At 37.5% G+C, this 25,351-nt stretch overlaps 1 protein-coding gene across 1 annotated transcript in view; it reads left to right on the top strand.

Moving 5' to 3' along the window:
- Nucleotides 1–25,351, top strand: part of EFHC1 (EF-hand domain containing 1) — a 67,757-nt gene that overhangs the window by 4,338 nt on the left and 38,068 nt on the right. The window contains exons 2-6 of the mRNA XM_003986234.6: nt 4,957–5,178; nt 8,394–8,681; nt 12,985–13,134; nt 16,720–16,912; nt 23,820–24,040. Of these exons, the coding sequence (XP_003986283.1) occupies nt 4,957–5,178; nt 8,394–8,681; nt 12,985–13,134; nt 16,720–16,912; nt 23,820–24,040 (1,074 nt within the window). The remainder of the gene's footprint in view (nt 1–4,956; nt 5,179–8,393; nt 8,682–12,984; nt 13,135–16,719; nt 16,913–23,819; nt 24,041–25,351) is intronic.

Genomic DNA, 25,351 nt, shown 5'->3' on the forward strand with positions numbered 1-25,351 from the left:
CGTTGTGTTGGGAAAAGATACTCGGTATGATTTCAGTCTGTTGAGATTTTTTTTTGTCACCTGTCATGTCACCTACCCTGGAAAATGTTTGTGTACTTTAGAAGAATGCATGTTCTGCTATTGTTGGATGGCTTATTCTTTATATGTCTGTTAGGTCCATTTGGTCTAAAGTATTGTTCAAATCCAATGTTTCCTTGTTCATTTCCTATCTGTGAGTTATCCTTTGAAATCCCTTACTATTACTGTTTTGTCTATTTCTCCCTCAGATCTGTTAGTATTTCCTTAATATAGTTAGGTGCTTTGGTGTGGGGTACATATATATTTATGATCGTTATATCTTTTTTTCCCCACTCTGTTTTAATTCCAGTATAGGTAACACAGTGTTATATTAGTTTCAGGTGATTGTTATGTCTTCTTGATTAATTGATCCCCTTACCATTATATAATGACCACCTGTGTCTCTTGTTACCATTTTTGGCTTAAAGTCTATTTTGTCTGATAGAAATATAGCTACCCATGCTCTCTTTTGGTTTCCACTTGCATAGATTATCTTTCTCCATACCTTCACTTTCAGCCTATGTGTGTGCTTCAAGCCAAAGCGAGTCTCTTATAGTATAGACAGCATATAGTTGGATCTCGTGGGGTTTTTTTAGTCATCCACCTTGCCTTTTGATTGGAGAATTCAATCAATTTACATTTAGAGTAACTATTGTTTGTTTTCTGGCTGTTTTGTGGTTCCTTTGTTCCTTTCCTCCTGTCTTGCGTCTTCCTTTGTGAAGTAATGATTTATCATAGCAGTATCTTTGCTTTCTTCTCTTTACTTTTTGTGAATCTACTGTAGATTTTTGCTTTGTGGTTACCATGAGTCTTAACATATAACGTAAATATGTTATATATATATATATATATATATATATATATATATATATATATATGTCTATTTTACACTGACAGCAATTCAACTTTGATCACATACAAAAACTCTACCCTCTTTCTCTTCTTCCCTTTATGTTTTTCATGTTACCATTTACATCTTTTTATATTTTTTATCCATTAACAAATTGTTGGAGCTAGAAAGGTTTTCAATACTTTTGTTCTCTAATCTTTATACTAGAGTTAAGAAATGAACATATCACCATGTTACAGTTATTAGGGTATTCTGAATCCAACTATATGCTTACCTTTACCCAGGTGTTTTATTTTCATGTTACTAACTAATGCCTTTTTGTTGTAGCTTGAAGAACTTCTTTCAGTCTTCCCCTAAGGCATGTTTAGTGGCAATGAATCCTCTCATCTTTCATGTATTAGGGAAAGTCTTCATCTTGCCTTTATTTCTGAAGCACATCTTTTCCAGAAAAGTATCCTGAGTTGCCAGTTTCTTTTATTTCTTTATTTTTTTTAATGTTTATTTTTGGGAGAGAGCAGTCACGAGTAGGAGAAGGGCAGAGAGATGGGGACAGAAGATCTGAAGTGGGTTCTGTGCTGACAGCAGAGAGTTTGATGTGGGGCTCGAACCCACAAACTGTGAGATCATGACCTGAGCCCAAGTCAGATGCTCAACCAACTGAGCCATCCAGGTGCCCTGCAGTTTCTTTCTTTTAGCACTTTGAATAGATCTTCACATTCTCTCCTGCCCTACAAAGTCTCTGCCGAGAAATCCAGAGGTTCCCTTGTATGTATGAGAGAGTTTTTTTTCTTTTACAGGTTTTAAAATTCTGGCTTTGATTTTAGACAGTTTTATTATTATGTGTCCTGGAGAAGATTATTTTGGAGTGAAATTTTGAGATACCTATAGCTTCATGAACTTGAATGTCCACATCTCTCCCCAGGTTTGAGAAGTTTGCAGCCATTATTTTTTAAAATAATCTTTCTACCCCTTTCTGTCTTCTCCTAGAGAAGGATGCAGTGGTGCAACCATGATTTTTCTTGTTGGTGTCCCCATAAGTCCCATGGGCTTTTTTCATGCCTTTTCATTCTTTTTTTTTTTTTTTTTCCTCTGATTGGATAACTTCAATTCATTTGTCTTCTAGCATACAGATTCTTCTGCTTGTTCAGCTCTTCTGTTGAAGCTATAGTTGGATTCTTCAGTTGAGTCGTGTTCTTCAGCCCCCAAATTCCTGTTTGGTTCTTTTTTATGTTGAACTTCTCATTTCGTTCCTTTGTTGTTTTCCTGACATCATTAATTGTTTATCTGTATTCTTTGTAGGTCTCTGAGCATCTTTAGGACAATTTTGAATTTTTTCTTATTAGGCAATTCCTGGTTCTCCATTTCTTTGAGGCTATTTACTATAGATGGTGGAGTCATGTTTCCCTGATTCTTCATGATCCTTGTATCTTGCATAAGTGCCTTCACATGAAGAAGCAGTCACCTCTTCCAGACTTTATGGACTGACTGTGGTAAGGGAGTGGGTGGAGGCGTGCTGAAGCTTGCTGTGATCCTGGGCCTAGTGGTGTATGTAGGGCACCAAGTGCAGGGGTGTGTGGCAGCACTGGGTTCAGGTTGGGGGACATGATGTCTCTTTGGCCCAGGCCACTGGGGTATGCAGCACTGACAACTGTTAGTCCTTTGCAGGTAGTGCAGGGGGTCCATAGTGGCTGCAAGGACTATTGGGGTCTTTAGTAGTACCTCTGGGTCCAGCAGCTAGGGACCAGGGCAAGCAGCAGTGGTGGCTGGAACAGGTAGTGTACACATACTTGTCTGCAGGGTGCCAGCTGTGGGAGCCTCTGTCGGGGCAGGGGCCATCTGCAGACACACACATAGCGGTGGGAGCCAGAGCAGGCAAGGGCCAGGGCCAACTATGGGCTCACTGGCCGCTGTAGAGGCCCTGGTTGTTGGCGTGTCCTCCTGTGGCTATACATTCTCCTCTCTGGTATGCACACTGCTGTAGAAGCCTGTGATGACTGATGATGCTTGGGTCATGTGCAGCACAGCTGGAGGGGCTAGTTTGAAGTGCGTGAATTGGGGAGGAATCAGCCAGGAGGTGTCTGTGTTGGCATCTTGCACTCAAGCAGCTGCAGAGGCCAGAGCTGGCTGCTGATGTGGTTCCCAGGCTCTGGAGAAAACTTGGGGAGGGGAGGGAGTGAGGAGGGTGATCAGATGGCTGGCATCGTGAATACCTGTGGGGTAAAAGCTGGTGACATCTGGAGGGGGTACCCAGTGGCTGCAGCAATACTGGCCCTTGGCTTTGGGTCAGTGGTCAGATCTGCTGGGTTTGTCTGCAGAGCAGGTGTCTGCACACCAGGTGTCTGCACACCACAGTCACTCCCTCTGAGTAGCTGCTGCCAGTCACCCCTCCTCTTCTTCCGTGTTCCTAACTGGCTTTATACTCTTCAGCTTTGCCAGTCTGGGTGGGATGAAACTGAAGTGGGACCTTTGTGTACTGCCTCAAAAGACTGGAGAGGCTGGTTGCTCACCCTGCTCTTCCTTCCTGGCCAGGGAACCTCTTTCTGCCTGGGGAGTTCCTTTTGGCACTGAATAGTGCTGGTTTGGGGGATCAGATGACGCAGGCAAAATGAAGCTGTCTTCCTTCTCTCCTTGTGTAGTTATCCTCAGGTTTTTTTGTTTCACTGCGTTGCTGCGACCTCCTAACTGGACTCCGGAGCTCCTCCAGAGCTGTTTTTGTCCATGGATAACTAACTGTTCAATTGTTGATCTTTGTGGAGGGATAGGGAGCCTGCGGTGTCCTATGTTACCATTTTCATCTCTCCTCTGCCCTTGAAAATATTTCCTTTCCACTTTTTTCTTTTTTATTTAATCTTTTAATTACCAAAAAAAAGTGTTCATTGTAATATATATATATGAATGTATATTTATATATTTATATATATCTCAATGTTATATATATGTATATATGTATACATATATATCTCAACATTGTTCAGAAAGAATACAGAGAACATCCAAATCCAGTTTCTTTCTTTGCACACGTTTGCATGCTTCTAATTATAGTATACATGTAATTTTATATGCTGCTTTTTTGGGCTTATTAAATCATAAACATTTTTCCCAGATTGCCATGTGGTCTTTAAAACCAATATTTTAAGGGCTTCATCATAGTCCATTAAGTGACTTTTCCATCATTAACTCATATGTTTGTCTTTTATTTCCAATGTTTTACTATTGCAATTAACATTAAAATGGTCAGCTTCAGTCATATTGTTCTTTCCCATAATTTTGGATTATATATTTAAAATGAAGGATTAGGGTGGAATTATTGAGTTCAAGACTTCGAATATATAATACCCATTTTCATTTCAAAGAGTTGTCTGAATGCATCAGTGTTACTATAACAAGAAGAGCCTTTTATTTCAGGTAAGAATTCATGTCACAGAGTTGGATCTTCTAGGTTCCATGGTTTATGAGCACTTGATAAGATTAAAAACACAGGAAAAATTAAGTGAAGGATTAAGAGTATAGATGAGATAGGGGCACCTGGGTGGCTCAGTCAGTTGGGCGTCCGACTTTGGCTCAGGTCATGATCTCACAGTTCGTGAGTTCAAGCCCCGCATCGGGCTCTGTGCTGACAGCTCGGAGCCTAGAGCCTGCTTCGGATTCTGTGTCTCCCTCTCTCTCTGTCTCTCTGCCCCTACCCTGCTCACACTCTGTCTCTTTCTCTCTCTCAAAAATAAATAAACATTAAAAAAAAAATTTAAAAAAAAGAGTATAGATGAGATAATATTTTAGTTTCTCATGAAAAGTGAACTGGTAGCTAAATTGGGCATTCTGGAGCAGGACTTTAAGTTTATTTTAAGCTCAGGCTGCTGCTTTTCTCCCTGTTCCTGACCAGGTGTTTTAGCTTAAAACATAAGAACCTTCTAGTCTAGGTAAACTTTTTGATATAAGGTTTGTGATGTTTGTAAGCAAAGGTTTAAGTTATGATGTTTTTGAAAGTTAGCTCTTTTGCCTAACACGTATTTATAAAATATTACTAATGAACCACTTCTTTTCTTCCTCAGAAAACAGCATTTCATAGAAGCCAGACACTGGGCTACAGGAATGGCTATGCAGTTGTTCGACGTCCAACAGTTGGGATAGGCGGGGACCGGCTTCCAGTCAACCAGCTGTCCCAGGCTGAGCTGGATGAGTTGGCCAATAAGGCACCAGTTCTAACTTATGGCCAACCTAAGCAGGCCCCACCTGCAGAATTTATTCCTGCACATGTGGCTTTTGACAAAAAGGTATCATCTGGGACTTCAGGGTACACCTTACATTCAGATTTCTGAGTGCCAACTGTTTGCAGGAAAGTCAACAGCTAACCACAGGTTTTCCAGAGTGCACTGAGGAGAAAATTGTTCAAATGCCTCAACCTTTAGTCATAGACAGCTGAGCTTAGGATTGAAAGAGGCTTTCTTTAGTCAGGAAGCCTATTACAGAAAATAATTCCCTGTAGCCTTCACTGAAATATTTTCCAAATACAGTTAAAGAAAAGTTGGATGAATTCTGAATTCTTGAGTTCATATTGCTCCATGTTTACCAGCTCTGTGCGGTCTACTTTTTGAAAGTCTTACCCGTAATGTGACAAAACCTTAGTCTCTATGAATTGCAAAATGTCATCATGACAACAACTCCATCTTTTGCAGTTTTGTCCAGGCTGTCTCCGTAAATTTTTAGTTTTCAGGAAATGTTTCAGATTTGGCACAACATAACCAAAGGGTAGTGTAACATTTTTGTTTGTTTCTCATTTACCCATATGCTTTTGTAATGTAGGCTGTTTTATTTCCATCTGTTGACGATTCCATATCCTTGATTTTCCTTGTCAGTGAGCCTCTTCTTTCAACTAAAGTGAGATAGTCCTAACCTTGGCCATGCCACAGAATCCCTACTGGGACTTAAGAAACGGAAATATCTCCCTAACCCTCATTGAGTCTAATTTCCAGGTGATGTTTATGTATAACCGAGTAAGAGAACTACTGACCAGTTTTTATGTTAGCTATCCTAGCCTAATTTCTTTCTCTCTTTTTTTAATTTTTCTTTTCGCTTTATTATTTTTGTTACATGTCTATACTATGTTCATCTAGCTAGTTAACTTTTATTGAGTAGCTATTGAAACTAGAGGCTGGAAGATACAAAGTAACCTGGTGGTGAAACTATATCATTTACATTCATAATTATTTAATTAAAAAAAACTTTTTAACGTATCAGCCAGAATCCTTACAATCCCCTTTTCCCCATCTCAGTGAACTCAGCTGATAACACGTTCACGTATCCATTCACAGGCTGAACACAAACATCCAGTAAACAGTATCAATTATGTGACTGGGTATTTCTTTACTTTTTTCTTGTTTCTCTGTGAGTCTATGATAGTTTCAGCCCCAGCCGTGACCCTAACCCCAAGTTTGGCCTCAGGCAGGCCACTCAACCACCCTGAGTCTGTTTCCTCCTTTGTAAAATGAGGGAGATTCAATTTGCTGATCACTTCTGGCTTTCACATTTTGTGTATTTATATATCGGTGGCTCAAATGCAGACCATTTCACGCATGGATTATTGATCATGTCCCCACTAGTAGTGATCATGTCTCCATTTCGGTTCTTTAGAGTTGGTCTAAAATGTTCCTTGAAAATTATCTTTTGTCTTTTGCTTTTACCATATTATCTTTCTCCTTCAAATGTTCCATTCCATTCAGCCATTTTGTCTTTTTATTATGAGTTTTAGGGCTTTAACTCCATTGTATGCATATTTCACCTCTGCAATTGCTCATTCTCTTTTGGTTTTTAATCTTGTTTTTCCATGGTAGACACTATACCTTTTTAGCAACAGTATTGTGTATAAAATTATTCATCTTCCCATTCATCAAACCATATTTGTGTTTTCACCAAAGGGTCTCCTTGGTTTGTTCCTCTAATTCCCATAGAGGGTTAAGTTAACACTCTTGCCTACCTATAACACCATTCTAATATTTTCTCTCCCTGAGAAGAAGGATTAAAAATACAAACAGAATAAAAGAAATTTTAAAATTAATCCCAAAGCTTGTCAACACAAGCTTTTAATATTTAAAACATTTTTTTTAATGTTTGTTTATTTCTTGAGAGAGGGGGGGGGGGGCAGAGAGAGGGAAACACAGAATCCAAAGCAGGCTCCAGGCTCCAAGCTGTCAGCACAGAGCCCGACGCGGGGCTTGAACTCACGAACTGTGAGATCATGACCTGAACAGAAGTCAGACGCTTAACTGACTGAGCCACCTAGGTGCCCCAGGCTTTTAATATTTTTTAAATGTGCAATCGGTGTGCCATTTTGACTTCCCACTGATGCTTCCTGGAGGTTTTGCTCTATCTATACATATGTTTCTGAGTACAATGAGGGTATTTATATGTCATCCAAAGATGCTGTGGTAGATGGATGATTTGACTCTTATTCATATAAATTCTCTAAGAATGAATATGTCATTAATATACATTTACAGGGGACTCTCGTTTAAAGAAACGGACTTGAGCCTTCATTTTCATTTTGAAACTAGAAGTCATAGTTGTGCCCAAATTTCTTACTCTTTCCAGAAATTCTGAGAGAGATTTTTGATATAGAAGTGAAGCTAGGAGAGTTTAAGGTCTTTAAGCCATCTCATCAAGGAACCATGACTAAATAGTCTATATGTAGTTTAAATATCTCAAGCAGAGGTCAACAAACTTTTTCTGTAAAGGACCAAATGGTAAATATTTTGGGCTTTGCAGCTGTCTTAGTCTACTTGAGCTGACATAATAAAATACCATTTACTGGTACCTTACATAATAGAAATTAATTTTCTCATGATTCTGGAGACTGGAAGTCAAAGATCAAGGGTCCTGCTGATTTGGTTTCTGGGGAGGGCTCTTTTCTTGGCTTTAGATGGCTGCCTTCTTGCTATGTCCTCACATGGCCTTTCCTCAGTGTGGGTATGCTGAGAGAGAGATCTTCTCTCCTTACAAAGCCATCAATTCAATTGGATTAGAGACCTTCTTTAAGCTTCCTAAAGACTCTGTCTCCAAATGCAGTCATAGGGCTTCTACATATGAATTTTTTTGCAGGGAGACACAGCAGCAGCCCATATGGTCCTTATCACAACTATTCAATTCTGCCCTTGTAATGGGAAAACAGCCATTAGCAAATACATGTTAATTATTTACATAATTATTTGTGGATACTGAAATTTGAATTTCATATCATTTCCATGTGTTGTTAAATTTTTTTTTAACCACTTAAATATGTTAAAAAAAAAAAAAAAACAACTTGCAGGTCATACAAAATCAGGTGGCAGGGATAGATGTGTCCCACGGACCGTAATTCAGCAACCCTTGATTTAGAAAATAGGAGTGATGAGTATTCAGTTCTCCCTGAGTGGTTCTCTTTATAGGGGAGTACTGATATTTTTTGGATGAGAGACGAATACAATGCTATTTCTCCCTGTTTCATGTGTTATAGGTGCTGAAATTTGATGCTTATTTTCAAGAAGATGTTCCTATGTCACCTGAGGAACATTATAGGATTCGTCAAGTGAACATTTACTACTACCTGGAAGATGACAGCATGTCTGTCATGGAGCCTGTTGTGGAAAACTCTGGAATCCTTCAAGGCAAGTTAATCAAACGCCAGCGGCTTGCCAAGAATGACCAGGGAGATCATTACCATTGGAAAGACCTCAATCGAGGAATAAACATTACAATTTATGGCAGAACCTTCCGCCTTGTTGACTGTGACCGATTCACACAGGTATAGTATATGTTTCTAGAAATTGTGATGTCTGAAGCATTATTCTAATTTACGTAAGGATATGTTTTGTTTATTAGGGTAGGAGGAAGATTCTGTTTGTCTGTCCCGTTTGGATTATTATATAGGTTGAGTTGGTGTTTGTGTGTTGCTGATATGTGTCAACACTGTGTAGTGACATCACTTTTTTCACATATCCGTTCAAGTAAAATTAAACTCTTATCAGAGCTGAATCATTTGATAAGGAACCAGTTCCATGCCAGTACAAATGGAAGACAGAGGAGGTAGTACCCTTGATGGAATACAAAAATAGTATTACCTTTATTAGAAGATATGAGCCTAACATTTTTTGTGCAGTTCATATTTTTCCTGTAAATCATACTTGCTATATTCTGGAGAAACTTGCTATCTAAAGAATTCCTGAAATCATTTTTATTTATTTATTTTTTTCAACGTTTATTTATTTTTGGGACAGAGAGAGACAGAGCATGAACGGGGGAGGGGCAGAGAGAGAGGGAGACACAGAATCGGAAACAGGCTCCAGGCTCTGAGCCATCAGCCCAGAGCCCGACGCGGGGCTCGAACTCACGGACCGCGAGATCGTGACCTGGCTGAAGTCGGACGCTTAACCGACTGCGCTACCCAGGCGCCCAAGAATTCCTGAAATCATTTTTAAAAGAGAATACTTGTTTATATCGAGAAGAAGCCTCCATTTCCTCTATTTCATAAATATGGGTTTTTGACAACTTAAAGTTATCGTTTCTTTACCACAAAATGTAGGTGTTAGGAAGTCACTTCTCAATTTGTCTTAGTTAAAATTTCTAAAAAAAAATTAAAATAAAATTTCTAGAAGCAAAGGTATAGTTTCTGAATTATTTTACGCCTTTCATTTCATGTTACCTAATGCCACATGTGATTAATCTTTACCTCACTGAGCTCCTATGAATTTATTTATTTTTTGCATTTAGTAATTTATTTAGCAAATACTGATTGATCGCCTGCTCTGTACCAAACATGGTCCTAGGGGCGGGCCGAGGATATAGACTTGCCCTTAGGAAGGCTATTACATTTTGGCTAGAGGAGACAAACAATAAGCAAACAAATATATAACATGTCAGATGTTGCTGAGAGCTGTGGAAGAAACTAGAGCTGAGTAAAGGGGAGTGGAGTGTGAGGGGAGTGCTATGTATAGAGACTGGTCAGGGAAGGCCTCGCTGGTAAGATGACACATGAACAGAGACCTCAGGGAAGTGAAGAGAGGAGCCTGGCATCCGTGCCATTCCGGAGCAACAGAGAAAAACAGTGTAGAAGGTAGAGGTGCTAGACCATCTCTGAAATATTGTCCCCTTTAAGCATGTTTTGGTCTCTCATGTTTTAGGTTTTTAAGGTCCTTTTTTATCATAGGCAGTTTCAGAATTGTATCAATAAGGAAGAATTATAAAATGTCATGTAAATTTCAGGTATTGCAGTTATTTTTATAATTGTCTCTTTATGGACAATCTGAATGTTGGCAGTTCATTTCTGAGCAGTAATCTAAGCCAGTTGCAGTCAGTTCTCATTTTTCACAGTAATTCTGTTCTATAAAGTCACCATAAACCCTTAACTAGCAAATACGGATCCATTGCTCCTACGAGAAATACTGGGGTAGGTTTCTATAACCTTATTTTATGTGTGTTTCTGTTTAAAGATGCCATATTTAAAATATCTTGTTGACTCATGAACATCAAACTCACCGCTGGCAGCACTGGAACTCATGCCTGAAGGAAGCTTATCTAACACATGTATTTTCTTCTTAAGGCACATCACAGCCACCTTGTGTGTGTGTGTGTGTGTGTGTGTGTGTGTGTGTGTGTGAGAGAGAGAGAGAGAGAGAGAGAGAGAGAGAGAGAGAGAGAGAGAGATAAATGTACATAATATAAACTTTACCACCTGAACCACTTTTCGATGTACAGTTTAGTGACATTAAGTACTTATCACAGCCTCCTTGCACTTAGACTGATAATTGACTAGAGCTGTATATTTTAGGTACGAGTGATTAGATTGACTTATGTTTTCAATAATTGATCTGTTAGAAGTTGGATCCTATAACAGTTTAAAATTTATACACATCTAATTTGATGGTTTTCATTAGGGCGAGACCCATGACTGGTAAAGAAGGTAGTTGTCTTTATGGTGTGGTTCGAACAAGGAACAACCTCGAATCAAATATAACACCATCACCTTCCCTTCTCACCTCCTCTTCACTGTTCCATATAAATGTTGGTCCTATAGACAGAATGAACTGAATACATTAAAAATAAATAAATAAAATAAAAAAATAAAAAAAAACTCTAGAAATCAGAGATCTAGAATTTATCATCTTTGTTAGAGTATTACCAGTAGTATAGCAGATGTGAATCCTGTTCCACAAATGCAAGTGTGCCGGAAATATTGTTTTGTGTTTTACAAATAACTTAAAACCTACTTGAGTCCCAATCCAACTGGGCTGGTGTTTCTATTAACCCTTAGCTTTGCCAAAAATTCGGAGCCCTAAGAACAACAAGGAAGGCACATCCAGGCCTAATGGGGTCATACAGGCAGGGTCCATAGGCTGTCAATGACCAAGGGTGCCTCCTTGATGCTTTGGTGCTAGGTAGGATACTGAGACCCCGAATGCCTGAGGCTGGTGTGCCTGACTGGCTGCACATGTGCTCCGAGCACCCTAGGAGCACATGTGGAGGCTTGCTCTTCTGAGACCCACCCACTTGTGTCTGTTCTCCAGGCTGGGAGAATTTCCCCCTTCTCTCTCCTTGCCTTCAAAGACATGCCCTTCTCTCCCCTCCTTCTGGGGCACTTTAGAATAATCTCTTCAAAGAGTTTAGGCTTTTTCTAAGAGACAGGAAGAATAGTCAACTTCAGGAAGCTTCTGCATTCCTGCCAGAATTCCGAAGGTAAGGTTAACAAAGGGCCTGGTTTTCTGTTGAAAACAACAGAAAGGGGTAACCACCTCCCCATCCCCCATTAAATACCTCAATCAATAATCCTGCTTCACTAATACACCATCTCAAGAGAGAGGAGAATATTGTTAGTCATTATCTCCATCTCAGCAGTTTTAATAGACATTAAGATCACAATATTTTAATATTGAAAAGATATTGGAAACTGTTTAGTGAAGCTTTGAAGACTAAAATTATAAGCTAGTTAGCAGCAGAGCTAATATTAGAACCCAAGTATCTTGGCCCTGAGTCCTGTATATTTTCTGTTGAATTGTCCAAAAGCAAATCACATAATTCCCAGAAGAAACCCAGATTTCAGATTAATTTCTAATTCCAGAATGTAAACAGATCCCCTGAGATTATTCTTTTCTGATTATCAAAAAAAGTACAGTTTGTTGTGCTTTTATTTTTTATTTATTTTTTTTTTAATTTTTTTTTTCAACGTTTATTTATTTTTGGGACAGAGAGAGACATAGCATGAATGGGGGAGGGGCAGAGAGAGAGGGAGACACAGAATCAGAAACAGGCTCCAGGCTCCGAGCCATCAGCCCAGAGCCTGACGCGGGGCTCGAACTCACGGACCGCGAGATTGTGACCTGGCTGAAGTCGGACGCTTTTGTTGTGCTTTTAAAAAGAAATGTCAAGTTGTATTAAAAGGTACTGAAAATATTATACTTATTCATAATTAACAAATTAAACAAGATCATATCAAGTTTAGATACCTTCCTTTTTCTGGTGAGATTTGAGTACTTGGTTTGTCTTTTCTATTTTGCTGAAATATTTTCTGGTCTAAAATAACCCCTGAGTGTGCTTTTTCTTTTCCTTTTTTGGAGAGGGATGGGCATGGGGGCTTAATCACATACTTGTTTTTGGTGAATTGGAAAGCTGGGAATTTGATTTTAGCTTAACTTTGCCATTTTGTAGCTTGCCCCCAGCCCTGAAACATGAATTACATATTGTTTGAAACTGTGGTTGGGTTTCAGATGTATGTATGTAAGCAATCCCTAGGACTTACTCTGTTTTTGGGCACCTAACTAAATTTCATTGTTCTAAATTTGTATTTGGAGGCAGTTACCTTACTATCACATCTTCCAATTAGCTTGGCATATTGCCTAGCAGTTTTATAATATAGAATACTTAAGGTGATTATCAGTTATTATCTGCATTTTGGTGTTGGGTCAGTTGGAGGTTTAGTGCTGTTAAGATGTGCCTCAAACTGCAAATTTATGGTTAATTTGGAAAATGGCATAGAAATTACACTTACCTTTATACCATCTAATACTTCAGGAAGCTCCAAGAGAGATGATCATTATTACTTTTGAATGATTTAGGTATTTTTGGAAAGTCAAGGAATTGAATTAAATCCACCAGAGAAGATGGCTCTTGATCCTTACACTGAACTCCGCAAACAGCCTCTTCGTAAGTATGTCACCCCGTCAGACTTTGACCAACTGAAGCAGTTTCTCACCTTTGACAAACAAGTAAGTGATGTAGGCACCTATGTAGCTTTACTCGTTTCCAAATGTGGTGTATGTTTATTAGCAAGCTATTCAGGTAGCTGTGTGTTTTAAAACATTACATCTGTAGTTTATCCATTTGGATACAGTGCTATCTTTCGTTTCATCTAGCATTAGCGGTACAGGAATGCCTAAGTTTTGTATTAGAGACCCAAAGGAGGTTGTGGAGTTAAGTCTTACGAGTTCCACCAAACTTTTCAATCTTAAAGCAATTCCTGAGTTATGTCTGCTTCCCACTTTACATTTCCAACCAACTACTTCTTTTCCAAAATATGAGTTCATTTCATAGTCTCCTTTGGGAAATCCTAAGTAGAGAATTATTGGGAAATTTCAAAGCTATTGCATATAGGTAGGTTTCTAATGTTAAAATAGTTAATTCACAGGAATCTCATTGCAGATGCTTCCTTGTTAATTTTCTTTTCTTTGTTTTTTGTTTTTTGTTTTTTTAGAGAGTGCTTACAAGCATGGAGGGGCGGGGAGAGAGAGAGGGAGGGAGGGAGAATATCTGAAGCAGGCTCCGCATTCAGCGTGGAGGCTGATGCAGGGCTTGATTCCATGACCCTGGGATCATGACCTGAGCTGAAATCAAGAGTCAGATGCTCAACTAACTGAACCACCCAGGCACCTCCTCTTTTTAAATTTTATATGAATGTATGAGTACAGAATGTTCTGGGTATCTTCTAGCTCTCTTCCACCCACCCTATCCTCCCTGTTGTGGGTTAGTGTATAGAGGCAGTTTTGGGCCATCTCCTTTCTGTACAAAGGGAAAGAGAAAATGAAGAGGTCATCCTCAGTGCTTCTTTGCTGCTGTTTCCCTCTCAGAAATGTAATTGCTTTTAGTTCAGAAAATTTTGCCTAGCACTAGCATGGTCTTTTAAGGACATTCTTTATATCAATCATGTATCTGTTATTATTTTGTCTTTATAGATTGTATTGTCGATACTGTTACTGGAAGATGTATGTTGATGTAACTAAAAAAAGACTGATTAATGAATGAAAATTCTTTCCATACTAATTACATATAAACCATTCACGTATACCTCTATTACTACATATGGACCCCTGTATAAAACACATTGCTCTTTTTTTCTTTTGTTTTTGTTTATTGATGTATAATTGACATACAATATTATATTAGCTTTAGGTATACAACACAGTGATTTGACAATTGAATATTTTGCAAAATGGTCACCATAATAAGTCTGCTTACCATTTGTTACATTACAAAGTTTTTATAATATTATTGACTATATTCCCCATCCTGTTCATTACATCCCCATGACTTACTTATTTTATAACTGAGAGTCTGTACTTCTTAAACTCCTTCACCTATTTCACCCATTCCCCCTACCCTTCCACCCTGCCACCAAGCTCCCTACCCTCTGGCAATCACTAATCTGTTGTCTGTATCTATGAACTGGGTTTTGTTTTGTTTTTTAGTTTTTTAAAGTTTATTTATTTTGAGAGAGAGTATGTGTGTGCACATGCATGTGAGCAGGGGAGGGAGAGAGAGAGAATCCCAAGCAGACTTTGCACTGTCAACATGGAGCCCGACATGGGTCTTGAACTCACAAACATGAGTTCACAAAACATGTTTTGTTTTTCAGATTCCACATGTAAGTGATAATTATGCAGTATTTGTGTTTCTGTGTCTGACTTGTTTCACTTAGCATAATACCCACAGAGTCCATCCATGTTGTTGCAAATGGCAAGATTTCATTCTTTTATATGACTGAGTAGTATTCCATTGTATATATAAACCACATCTTCTTTATTCATTCATCCATTGGTGGATAGGTTATTTCCAAATTTTGGCTATTTTAAATAATGCTACAATGAACATAGGGGTGCTTATATCTTTTAGAATTAGCATTTCATTTTCTTTTGGTACTACCCAGTAGTGGAATTGCTGGATCATGTGGTAGTTCTATTTTTAATTTTTTTAAATGTTTTTTAACGTTTATTTATCTTTGAGAGAGAGAGAGAGAGACAGAGCACAAGCAGGGAGGGATAGAGAGAGGGGGAGACACAGAATCCAAAGCGGGCTCTAGGCTCTGAGCTGTCAGCACAAAGCCCGAGGCAGGGCTCAAACTCACATACCATGAGATCATGATCTAAGCTGGAGTCAGATGCTTAACTGACTGAGCCACCCAGACACCCCTGTTTTTAATTTTTTGAGGCACTTCTATACTGTTTTCCATAGTGGCTACACCTGTTTACATTCCCATCAACAGTGCATGGGGGTTCGTTTTTCTCTAACCAATGCTTGTTATTTCTTGTCTTTTAGATAATAGTCATTTGACAGGTGTAAGGTGATATCTCATTGATGTTTTGATTTGCATTTCTCTGATGATTAGTGATTTTGAGCATCTTTTCATGTGCCTGTTGGCCATTTGTATGTCTTTGGAAAAATATCTATTCTGATCCTCTGCCTATTTTTAAAAATCAGAATGTTGGATTTTTTGTTATTGAATTGTAGAAGTTCTTTATATGTTTTGGATGTTAATCCCTTCCTTATCAGATATGATTTGCAAATATCTTCTCTCATTCAGTAGGTTGCCTTTTCATTTTGTTGATAGCTTTCTTCATCGTATAGAAGCTTTTTAGTTTGATGTGATCTCATTTGTTTTTGCCTTTGTTTCTCTTGCCTGTGGAGTCTCATCCAAAGAAACATGGCTCAGACTGATGTCAATAAGCTTATTGTCTATGTTTTCTCCTAGGGGTTTTATGATTTCAGGTCTCACATTTAGGTCTTTAATCCATTTCGAGTTTATTTTTGTGTATGGTTTGAGAAAGTCGCCCAGTTTCATTCTTTTGCATGTAGCCATCCAGTTTCCCCAGCACCATTTCTTGAAAATACTCTTTCCCCATTGTATATTCTTGCCTCATTTGTCATAAATTAGTTGACCATATAAGTGTGAATTTGTTTCTGGACTCTCTGTTCTGTTGATCTGTTTTTGTACTATTTTGATTACTATAGGTTCGTAGCATAGTTTGAAATCATGGAGCATGATATCTTCACCTTTGTTCTTTCTCAAGAGTTTTTTGGCTATTCTGGGTCTTTTGTGGTTCCTTACAAATTTTAGAATTATTCTAGTTTTGCAAAAACACCATTGGAATTTTGATAGGGATTGGATTATATCTGTAGATTGCTTTGGGTAGTGTGGACATTATAACAGTATTAATTATTTTAATCTGTGAGCGCGAAATCTCTCTCCATTTACTTGTGTCTTCAATTTCTTTCATCAGTATCTTATAGTTTCCATTGCTGTTTTAATTTGGCTTCTCTTTCACTAATATTTTGGATCAAAGTGAATTCTGCTTTCTCAGTGCAAACTTATAAGTCTGTTATTTAATACTTTCCAGCTGTTGACATCTGGTATATAATTTCAGATGTTTTTGTATCTTTGGTGATTTTTTTTTTTTTTTTTTTTTACCAACTGAGATCACTTCATAGTCTTTGCAGCTAACCTTTTCATCATTGTCTGATATATAAATGTCTCCTCTTGTAGAATTCTTACTTAAGTCACTACTTTGTATGTCTCAAAGGTTCTTCGATTCTATGCAATCTGGGATGATACAGACAGCATGTTTGGTGAATGTCGGAACTATATCATTCATTACTATCTTATGGATGACACAGTTGAAATTCGAGAAGTCCATGAACGGAATGACGGGCGAGATCCTTTCCCACTCCTGATGAACCGCCAGCGCATGCCAAAAGTTTTGGTGGAGAATGCAAGTATGTTTGATTCAGTTTATTCTCCGTAATTGGGACATTTTTTGAATCTCAGAGGAGTTACTTAATCAGTATGGTCATTCCCTTTATGGTTGGGAGGCTCTTGCTATGTTTTCGTAGGTACTCAAAAACAGCTTTCTTGTAACTCCCCTCAATACTTGCCCCACAGTCTAGGCTTGCCTCCAAAATGGTCTGGTGGAGATGACTGATACCTAAATCAAGGAAACACCCATAATAGCAATGGGAGATTCATTAAAAAAAATTTTTTTTTGATGTTTATTCATTTTTGAGAAAAAGAGATTGTGAGCAGGGGAGGGGCAGAGAGAGAGGGAGACACAGAATCCGAAGCAGGCTCCAGGCTCTGAGCTGTCAGCATAGAGCCCAACTTAGAGCTCGAACCCATGAATTGCGACACCATGACCTGAGCTGAAGTTGGACAATTAACTAACTGAGCCACCCAGGTGCCCCTCATTTAAAGTGCAAAAGAGCAAGCCTTGTGAACTAAAGCAGTTCAGATTTTTAATATATTTTTAAAACAAACTGGTTTTTATTCAAACAAGCTTGTTTTCATATAGCTTACCATACCCTTATGTTCTTTCCTGACTTTGCTTCTCACCTCAATACTTCCTAAACAGGAAGTCTGTATGCAGGATAACTTAAGATTAGAGAAGGCATGTCTGTGACTCACAGAGGTGGGACCCCATTGTGTCAGCCATGCTCTCTTTTCTGGTTCAAATAACACAGTGGATTGGAGAGTGAAGATGCAAGAAGATGCAGCTGACTTCCGCCAGCCATCAGTATTTCTCTAGGATAAGTGCACGTACTTTGGTCATTGGCGTAGTGGTTTCAGAATTTTCTCTTATAATGTCAGCTTGGTCACACATAATGACCTCTCTCATGCTTGAATGGCTGACAGAACTTTAAATACTTTTGTTGGTATTGTTTTTCTTTTTACTCTGTTTTCTTGGAACTGGGAGATAAGAAATTTCAGGTGTTGTTCAAGAGATTTGTCTTAGAGGTTATAAGCAAGTTGAGGTTAGAGGTTATAAATAAACTGGCAGTCTGAAGGCTAAATGCAACCTACCTACATGTATTGTTTTGCCTATACAGTGTTTTTTTAAAAATGCAGTGTTATTTGGGGGCAAGGAGTTGGAGATTTCTATCACTGGGAGAGTGGATAAACAAAATGTAGTGAAGGTATATCTTAATAGTAGTAGCTAGAAACAATAGTTAAATATAAAGAAAGCAAATTGATGCATCTTAAAAGCATAGTGCTGTGTAGAAAAAAAATGAGATGTACAATGCAACAGCACTTTAATATAAAGTGAAACACAAGACAGTATACATAGTACACACATAAAAAGTTGCACATTAGAATGGTTGCATGTGAGGTAGAGGAGAATGAGATTGGGTAAAAGGATAAAGGGTAGTAAAAATTGTCATCATTTTAAAACTAAGAGAATTAATGGTAAAAATTACTTTTAGAGAAATGAGAATAATTGCTAACATAGCTCCCATTCTCAGATAGAAGCAACTGGATTTGAGTTCAACATAGTCTGGTTGCTGTCAACCCTATTTCTATACTTAGCCTCTTGTAGAACCCTCTTAGAGTTCTAGGATGCTGGGACTGATATACTGATCTTGGCCTTCCATAATGCTTAAATGAACCTAAAATTCCTGCCATCTAGACCTAACAAATGTTAGATTTACAGTGGATTCAGAGAAAGAATGGGAATTTATTCAGGCATGAAAAAAATATCACTGAAAAAAAAAAACCCTTGAAATCTCAAGTTCTGTGTTTGTCTCTGCCTTATCTATGTGGCCTAGTTTTAAATTTTTAAATATGTAATCATCCTTTTCTAAAACTTCCCCAGCTTTTTTTTTTTTTTTTAAGTAATCTCTGCACCCAACATGGGGCTCGAAGTCATGACCTCACGATCAAGAGTCACACATTCTACCAAGCTGAGCCAGCCAGGCACCCCTATAACTTTCTAAATTTTAACAAATTTTAATCAGTGTTATATGGAGAGGCATCCTAGTAACACGTAGGGTCCTTTTAAGAGATAGGAAACATAGCTTTTTGTGAAAGTTATTGTTAGTCATGCAGAACAGAAAAGGCTAAGTTTCCATCAATTGAATAATTCCTTTAACTAGAACTGTGGTGTTAAGAGATAGCATCTAATTGGATTTCAAAGGCTTTTATGCAATGGATGGTTTTAATTAAATTCAATTAAACTAGAGTTAAGTATCTGCTAAGGGAAGTATTTCATGTGCTAAGTGCTGTGGAGGATAAAATGAAAATGTAACTCCCAGACTTAGAATCTCTGTCCTTCAGTCACTTCTAGTGACTGGGGAGACAAGTCATACAAATACACAAAGCTGTTTAACAGTAACACAAGTGTACCAGATTATCTGATGATGTAATTAGTTATGTCATGTAGACAGAGTTCAGAAGAAGAGATATGACCTAGAAAGACTAAGGAAGGCTTTGTGGGAGAGCTGAGATTGAACCTAGATTTAGAATGGCAGAGAACTAAGGGAATGAATGCTTTAGAGAACAAGGGTTGGGAATTAGGAACAAGTATGTTATGTTTGGGGGCATCCAAGAGACAGTGGCCAGGCAAAGTTTGTGTTGGACAGTAATAGGCAATTATGGGAGTATCTTTCAGAAGTTCTCTCTGCCATGGCCTTCATTTAAGTAGTTAAAATGAATAAAAATTATATTTTTATGATGGATGGAGTTAAAGTTTCAGGAATTAAAAAGGTTCTTTCTTTGTCAAACATAATTGCTGGTTACCAGTATGTGGTGGGTAATGTCAAAAGAAGGATAACCAAAAGCCTTTTATTCAGCTGTTGAACCCAAGGTACTAGGTTCTGAAAGTCTGTAAAATTATCCTTTAGACTGGCTTTCATACTTTGATCTTGCCTTTCTATTGTTAAATAGAAATGTTAACATCAAAATTGTACACTCTACGTACAACTTATTGTAGTTGATTATACCTCAAGTAACACTGTAAAAAAATATATAAATATATATAAATAAAAAAATATATAAAAATCCACACCTAGATATGTTATAGTCAAACTTAAGAACACCAAAGTCAAAAAGGTCATAAAAACAGCCCCAAATAACAAGGTTATCCATACAGAATGACAGTTACAATGATAGCTGACTGCTCATTAGCAACGCTAGTTACCAGAAGACAGTGTAATAATATCCTCAAAATGCTGAGAAGAAAATAGAATTTAATACCTAGAGAAACTATCTTTGAAGAACAAAGTGAAATACATTTCCAGGCAAACAAAACAGATTTTACTAACAAAAAACTCTTCCTAGGGAAATTCTAGAGTGTTTTTCTGGTAGAAAGAAAATTATTCCAGAAGTAAGATCCGAGATACAAGGAGGGATTTAAAGAAGAAGAATAAGGAGAAGGAGAAGGAGGCAGCAGCAAAGTGTGGGTAAATCTAAACATTGACTATACAAACTAAAGAAACAATGTTGAATTTGTAGGAGTTAAAAAATATCAAGGTAGAATTGAAGTATATTAAAATAATGGCTTGGGAAGAGTTGATAAAATTAAAAAACAAATTTTGAAAAATGTTATTTTTAAGAACCTACTTAAGGTAATAGAGGCATGGAAAGGTTAAAAAAGATATCTAAGCAATCGCAAAAAAAAAATGATGAGGCTGTATTACTAAAATATCAGTAGAGATCAGTGCAGAAAGCATTGCTAGGGATAAAAATCGTTATATATTGCAAGAGTTGTATTTACCAGGAAAATGTACTAATTCCAAACTTGAATGCAGTTAGTAACATGGCTTCAAAACATGTAAAACACAAAAATGTGTAGCATTATTATGCAAAGAGAATGGACAAATTCATCAAAATAGTGGGAGTCATTAAAACATTTTTTTTTGTAATTATGAGTTCAAAAGAGATAAGTCAATAAGGACACGTATATAAGATTTAAACAATAGAATTATCAGTATTGATATAATGAATATGTATATGCATCAACACCTGGAAAATCCCCATTTGTTTGAAGCACAAATAGAACACTTACAAAAATTCTGATTTTAACACAATTTAGTTAGAATTCAATTTTGGAAGTATACCTCAAAAAACTCATGTATTTGGAAATTAAAAAAACACATTTTGAAACAACCTATGAATAAAAAAAAAACTATCAAAATACTTAAAACTGAATGATTCCAAAAATTCCTTAAAACTTTTAAATGCATTTAAAGTGGTACTTGGAGAAAGATTTATAGTTGTAAGTGCTTATTTAAGAAAGTAGAAGGACTGAAAAAATAAGCTAGGCTGCCTTTTTAAAAAGTTAGAAAAGGAATGACAGTGTAAATAAAGAAATTAAAAGGAAGGAAATAATAACTTTGAAGTAATGAAATTGAAAACAAAAGTAATAAGATTTGTCAAGTCAAAAGTTGTTTTTTTTTTTTGAAAGGACTAATGCAGTTGGCAAACCATTGACAGATTTGTCAAGGGAGAAAAGAAAAGGCACATAAACACAATATTAAAAATGAAAGAAGAGGCATACTTAATGTATTAGGGGTTAAACAGAAAATAGGGAATACCAACAACTTCATACCAACAAATTAGGAAACTTAGGTGAAATGAACAAATTAAAAAAATTTTTTTTGAGAGAGAGTATAAGAGGGGGAGAGGAGCAGAGGGAGGGAGGGTGTGAGGGGGGAGAGGGAGAGGGAGAGAGAATCTTAAAAAGCTCCACACTCAGTGTGGAGCCCAACATGGACCTCAATCCCGTAATGCTGGGATCATGACCTGAGCTGAAATCAAGAATCAGACACTTAACCGACTGAGCCACCTGGGTGCCCCGCAAATTTAAATTTAAATTTAACTCTAATTTAATTTTAATTCCGGTTATACTTAACATACAGTGTTACATTAGTTTCAGGCATACAATACAGTCATTCCACACTTCCATACAACATCTAGTGCTCATCAGGATAAGTGCATTCCTTAATTCCCATCACCCATTTTACCCATCCTCCACCTCTCTCTCCTCTGTGTGCTCTATAAAAAGTCTGCTTTTTGGTTTGTCTCTTCTTTGTGAAATGAGCAAATCTTTAGAAAAATGTAATTTGTCCAAGAAGAAATAGAAACCAAATGTAATTAACCATTAAGGAAATAGAATCATTTAAAAAATTCTCCACAAAGAAAACACCAGGTCTAGATAATTTTTCAGTTTTGTCAAATATTTAAAGAACAGCTAATTCTAAGTTTAATACAAACTCACAGAAAAGAACTTTAATTCATTGATTGAAAAAGACCAATAACCAAAGACACCATGAGAAAGAACTACAATCTTACTCATGAATATATATATATATATATAATACGTATGTATATACATATACGTGTGTGTGTGTGTATATATATATATATATATATATATATAAAATCTCAGTAAATGAAATTCAGCTGTATATGAAAAAGATAATTGTTGAGCAAACAAAGACAAATGGTTATTGTATAGCGCACACACACTCCAGATCTCCTGGAACATTGTCAACTGAAGGAAACTCATGGAGTCACACAGGCTGTTTTTCCCCCACTGCCCATCACTTCCTGGGGTAATTCAAAGGGGTCTTAGTCAGGTTAGGCACTAGGCACTGGGAGAAAGAACGCTTGGTCTCTAGAGCTTTTAAGATGAATGATTAGGAAAATCATGATCTTTTGGCATGATCAAGGGTTGGAGCTCAAGCCTTTCTGTCAGATGTAATAGACCCTTAGTCTCCTTCCCTATTTTTCCATCTTAGCAATTATCAGGAGAATAGCAGCCTGCCTCTCAGGCCCTCTGTGTCAGAGTTCTAGGGTCAAGCTTTGTGGATTACAGCTATACAGTGTGGCATTTTACCAGAATGGGCTATCTTATGGTTTCCATGATGGCCAGACTGCAGGGAATCAGTCTTAAACAAGTCAATCCTTAGTTCTCATAAAACAGCATGATGGGAATTAGATTTATTCCCTTAAAAATGCAAGGTTGAGGGGCGCATGGGTGGCTCAGTCAGTTAAGCGTACAACTTTGGCTCAGGTCACGATCTCATGGTTCGTGAATTCAAGCCCTGTGTCGGGCTTTGTGCTGACAGCTCAGAGCCTGGAGCCTGCTTCAGATTCTGTGTCTCCCTCTGTCTGCCCCTCCCCCACTTGTACTCTGTCTCTCGCTTTGTCTCAAAAATAAATAAACATTAAAAAAAAAAAAGGCAAGGTTGATTCTACATTTGAAAAGCTGTTGAGTGCCTAGATGAACAGCTTAGTATGATCATCTCACTGACTGACCCTGCCTCCTGCCAGAGGACTAGATCAGGCTGTCATTGCAGCAGTGATCACAATAGAAATGAAATCATTATTTGTATAATTATTTAGTATCTGTTGTCCCAAACAGAATGCTCTCTCCATCAAGGTAGAAAATTCACCTACATTGTTAATTGTTATAACCTCAGTGTTTAGCAGTGAACCTGGTACATGATATATGCAGTCATTGCTAATATATTGGGTAAGCGAGTAAATAGATGGAACGTTGTACTAAATGACTTGGATCCCTCCCTCTAGATCTGGTACTCCATAGAAGGACATTTATTCTTTCCTCCTGTAAAGATTTCCTCTAAGCATGAATTCTGCTAAGATTAGTGACCTGTACTGATAGTTCAAGCTGAATATGAGAGAGAGACTTCACGGAAACCATCTAGGATGTTATTTCTGTATCCTATCAACAGATGGAAATACACAGCTTACTGTTCTGCTGGGAAAGTAGAGGAGTCCCTGATCCTTGACCAGAACTAGAGACCACGCTCTCTCAACTTCCCAAAAATATCAGTCATTCCCATCCTCATCCCTTTTCTTTCCTCTCTCCCTATTATCTTTCGTTAGAGAACTTTCCTCAGTGTGTGCTGGAAATCTCCGATCAAGAGGTGCTGGAATGGTATACTGCCAAAGACTTCATCGTGGGAAAACCGATCACTATCCTTGGGAGAACCTTCTTCATTTATGACTGTGATCCTTTTACTCGGCAGTATTACAAAGAAAAGTTTGGAATCTCTGATTTACCACGAATTGACGTGAGCAAGAAGGAACCACCTCCTGTGAAACAGGTAATGGAACACTAGTTCTGAGTATAGGAAGAGAATTAAATCTTTTGATACAGAGATTTAAGAAAAAGAAAAAAAAAAAAGACTAGTGTGAATACCGAATAAAAAACGGGCAAAACATGAGAAATAAAGTTGGTTCACAGAAGAAGAAATACAAATGGTTAGTGAACATACAAAAAGACCCTCAACTTAACTGATAATAAAAGAAAAATAGAAATGAAAATAATGAGGTTTTGGGTCAATTTGATTTAAAAGACTCAAGATATCCAGTGTTTGCCCTGGTGTGAAGAAATGGACATTTTCTTTCTTTCTTTTTTTTTTTTAATTTTATTTTTTTAAGTAATCTCTATGCCCACTGTGGGGCTCAAATCCACAACTCCAAGACCAAGAGTCGCTCCACTGACTAAGCCTGCCGGGTGCCCTGAAATGGACATTTTCCTGTAGTGTTAATAGGAGAGCCAGTAGGAAAAACCTTTCTGAAGGGCAGTGTCATCATTTTAATTTTTTCAAAATAAAATATCTCTTGAACTAGAAAATCTTGTTTGGGGACTATAAAAAGATATGTGTTAGGATGTGTACTGTAGCATTTATTTATAATAAAGTGTAAGGAGATTGGCAGAATATAATATAATGAGAAGACTCTAAGACTGTAAGACTGGTTAAAAAGAAAAGAAGTAGTTTCTGCAGATTAACATGGAAGAATGTCCATCACATTTGTAAGTGAATGTGTTTACGTGATACAGCACTATGTGTATAAAAACCACTGTTCACAGTGGTTAGTTCAACATGTGGGAATGGAGAGGTAGGGAGGGAAGTGTGAGATGATCAGGGACCTTTCTTTTTATATTCTGTGTGCTTTTAGTTTATCTTTCTATAGCAAGCCTTGTATTACTTTCATAATTTTGTTTTCATTTTTATTTAAAAAAGACATCTTTTAAAATTCCAGACTGCTAGGGTATTTCATTGATCCTTGCCTATTTGTCAAACCCTTTTACTTAAAAACTGATTGGGAGCAAAACTGAAGCTGATTAATGGAGATACTGGAAGATGGCTTTCCTTTGTTGGCAACATAGCTTTCCTAACCCTGAAATTTAGTTCTGTGTACCAGAGTCCACTCTGATCTGAGAGTAAGGTCATGGTACTTTTACGTGCACCAAAATAGTAATCTGATAGACTTCAGCCTTCAGAGTGGTTCAGTCACATATTTTAGAAATTCAAATAAGAATTTCCTTTGTTAAAAATTACACATTATACAGCTAGTTCAAGAAATATCTATTGTATTAAGGCAGCACAGGTTCATAGGCTGCAAAATGC

The sequence above is a fragment of the Felis catus genome, chromosome B2 (assembly GCF_018350175.1).
Source record: "Felis catus isolate Fca126 chromosome B2, F.catus_Fca126_mat1.0, whole genome shotgun sequence".
Classification (NCBI taxonomy): Eukaryota; Metazoa; Chordata; class Mammalia; order Carnivora; family Felidae; genus Felis; species Felis catus.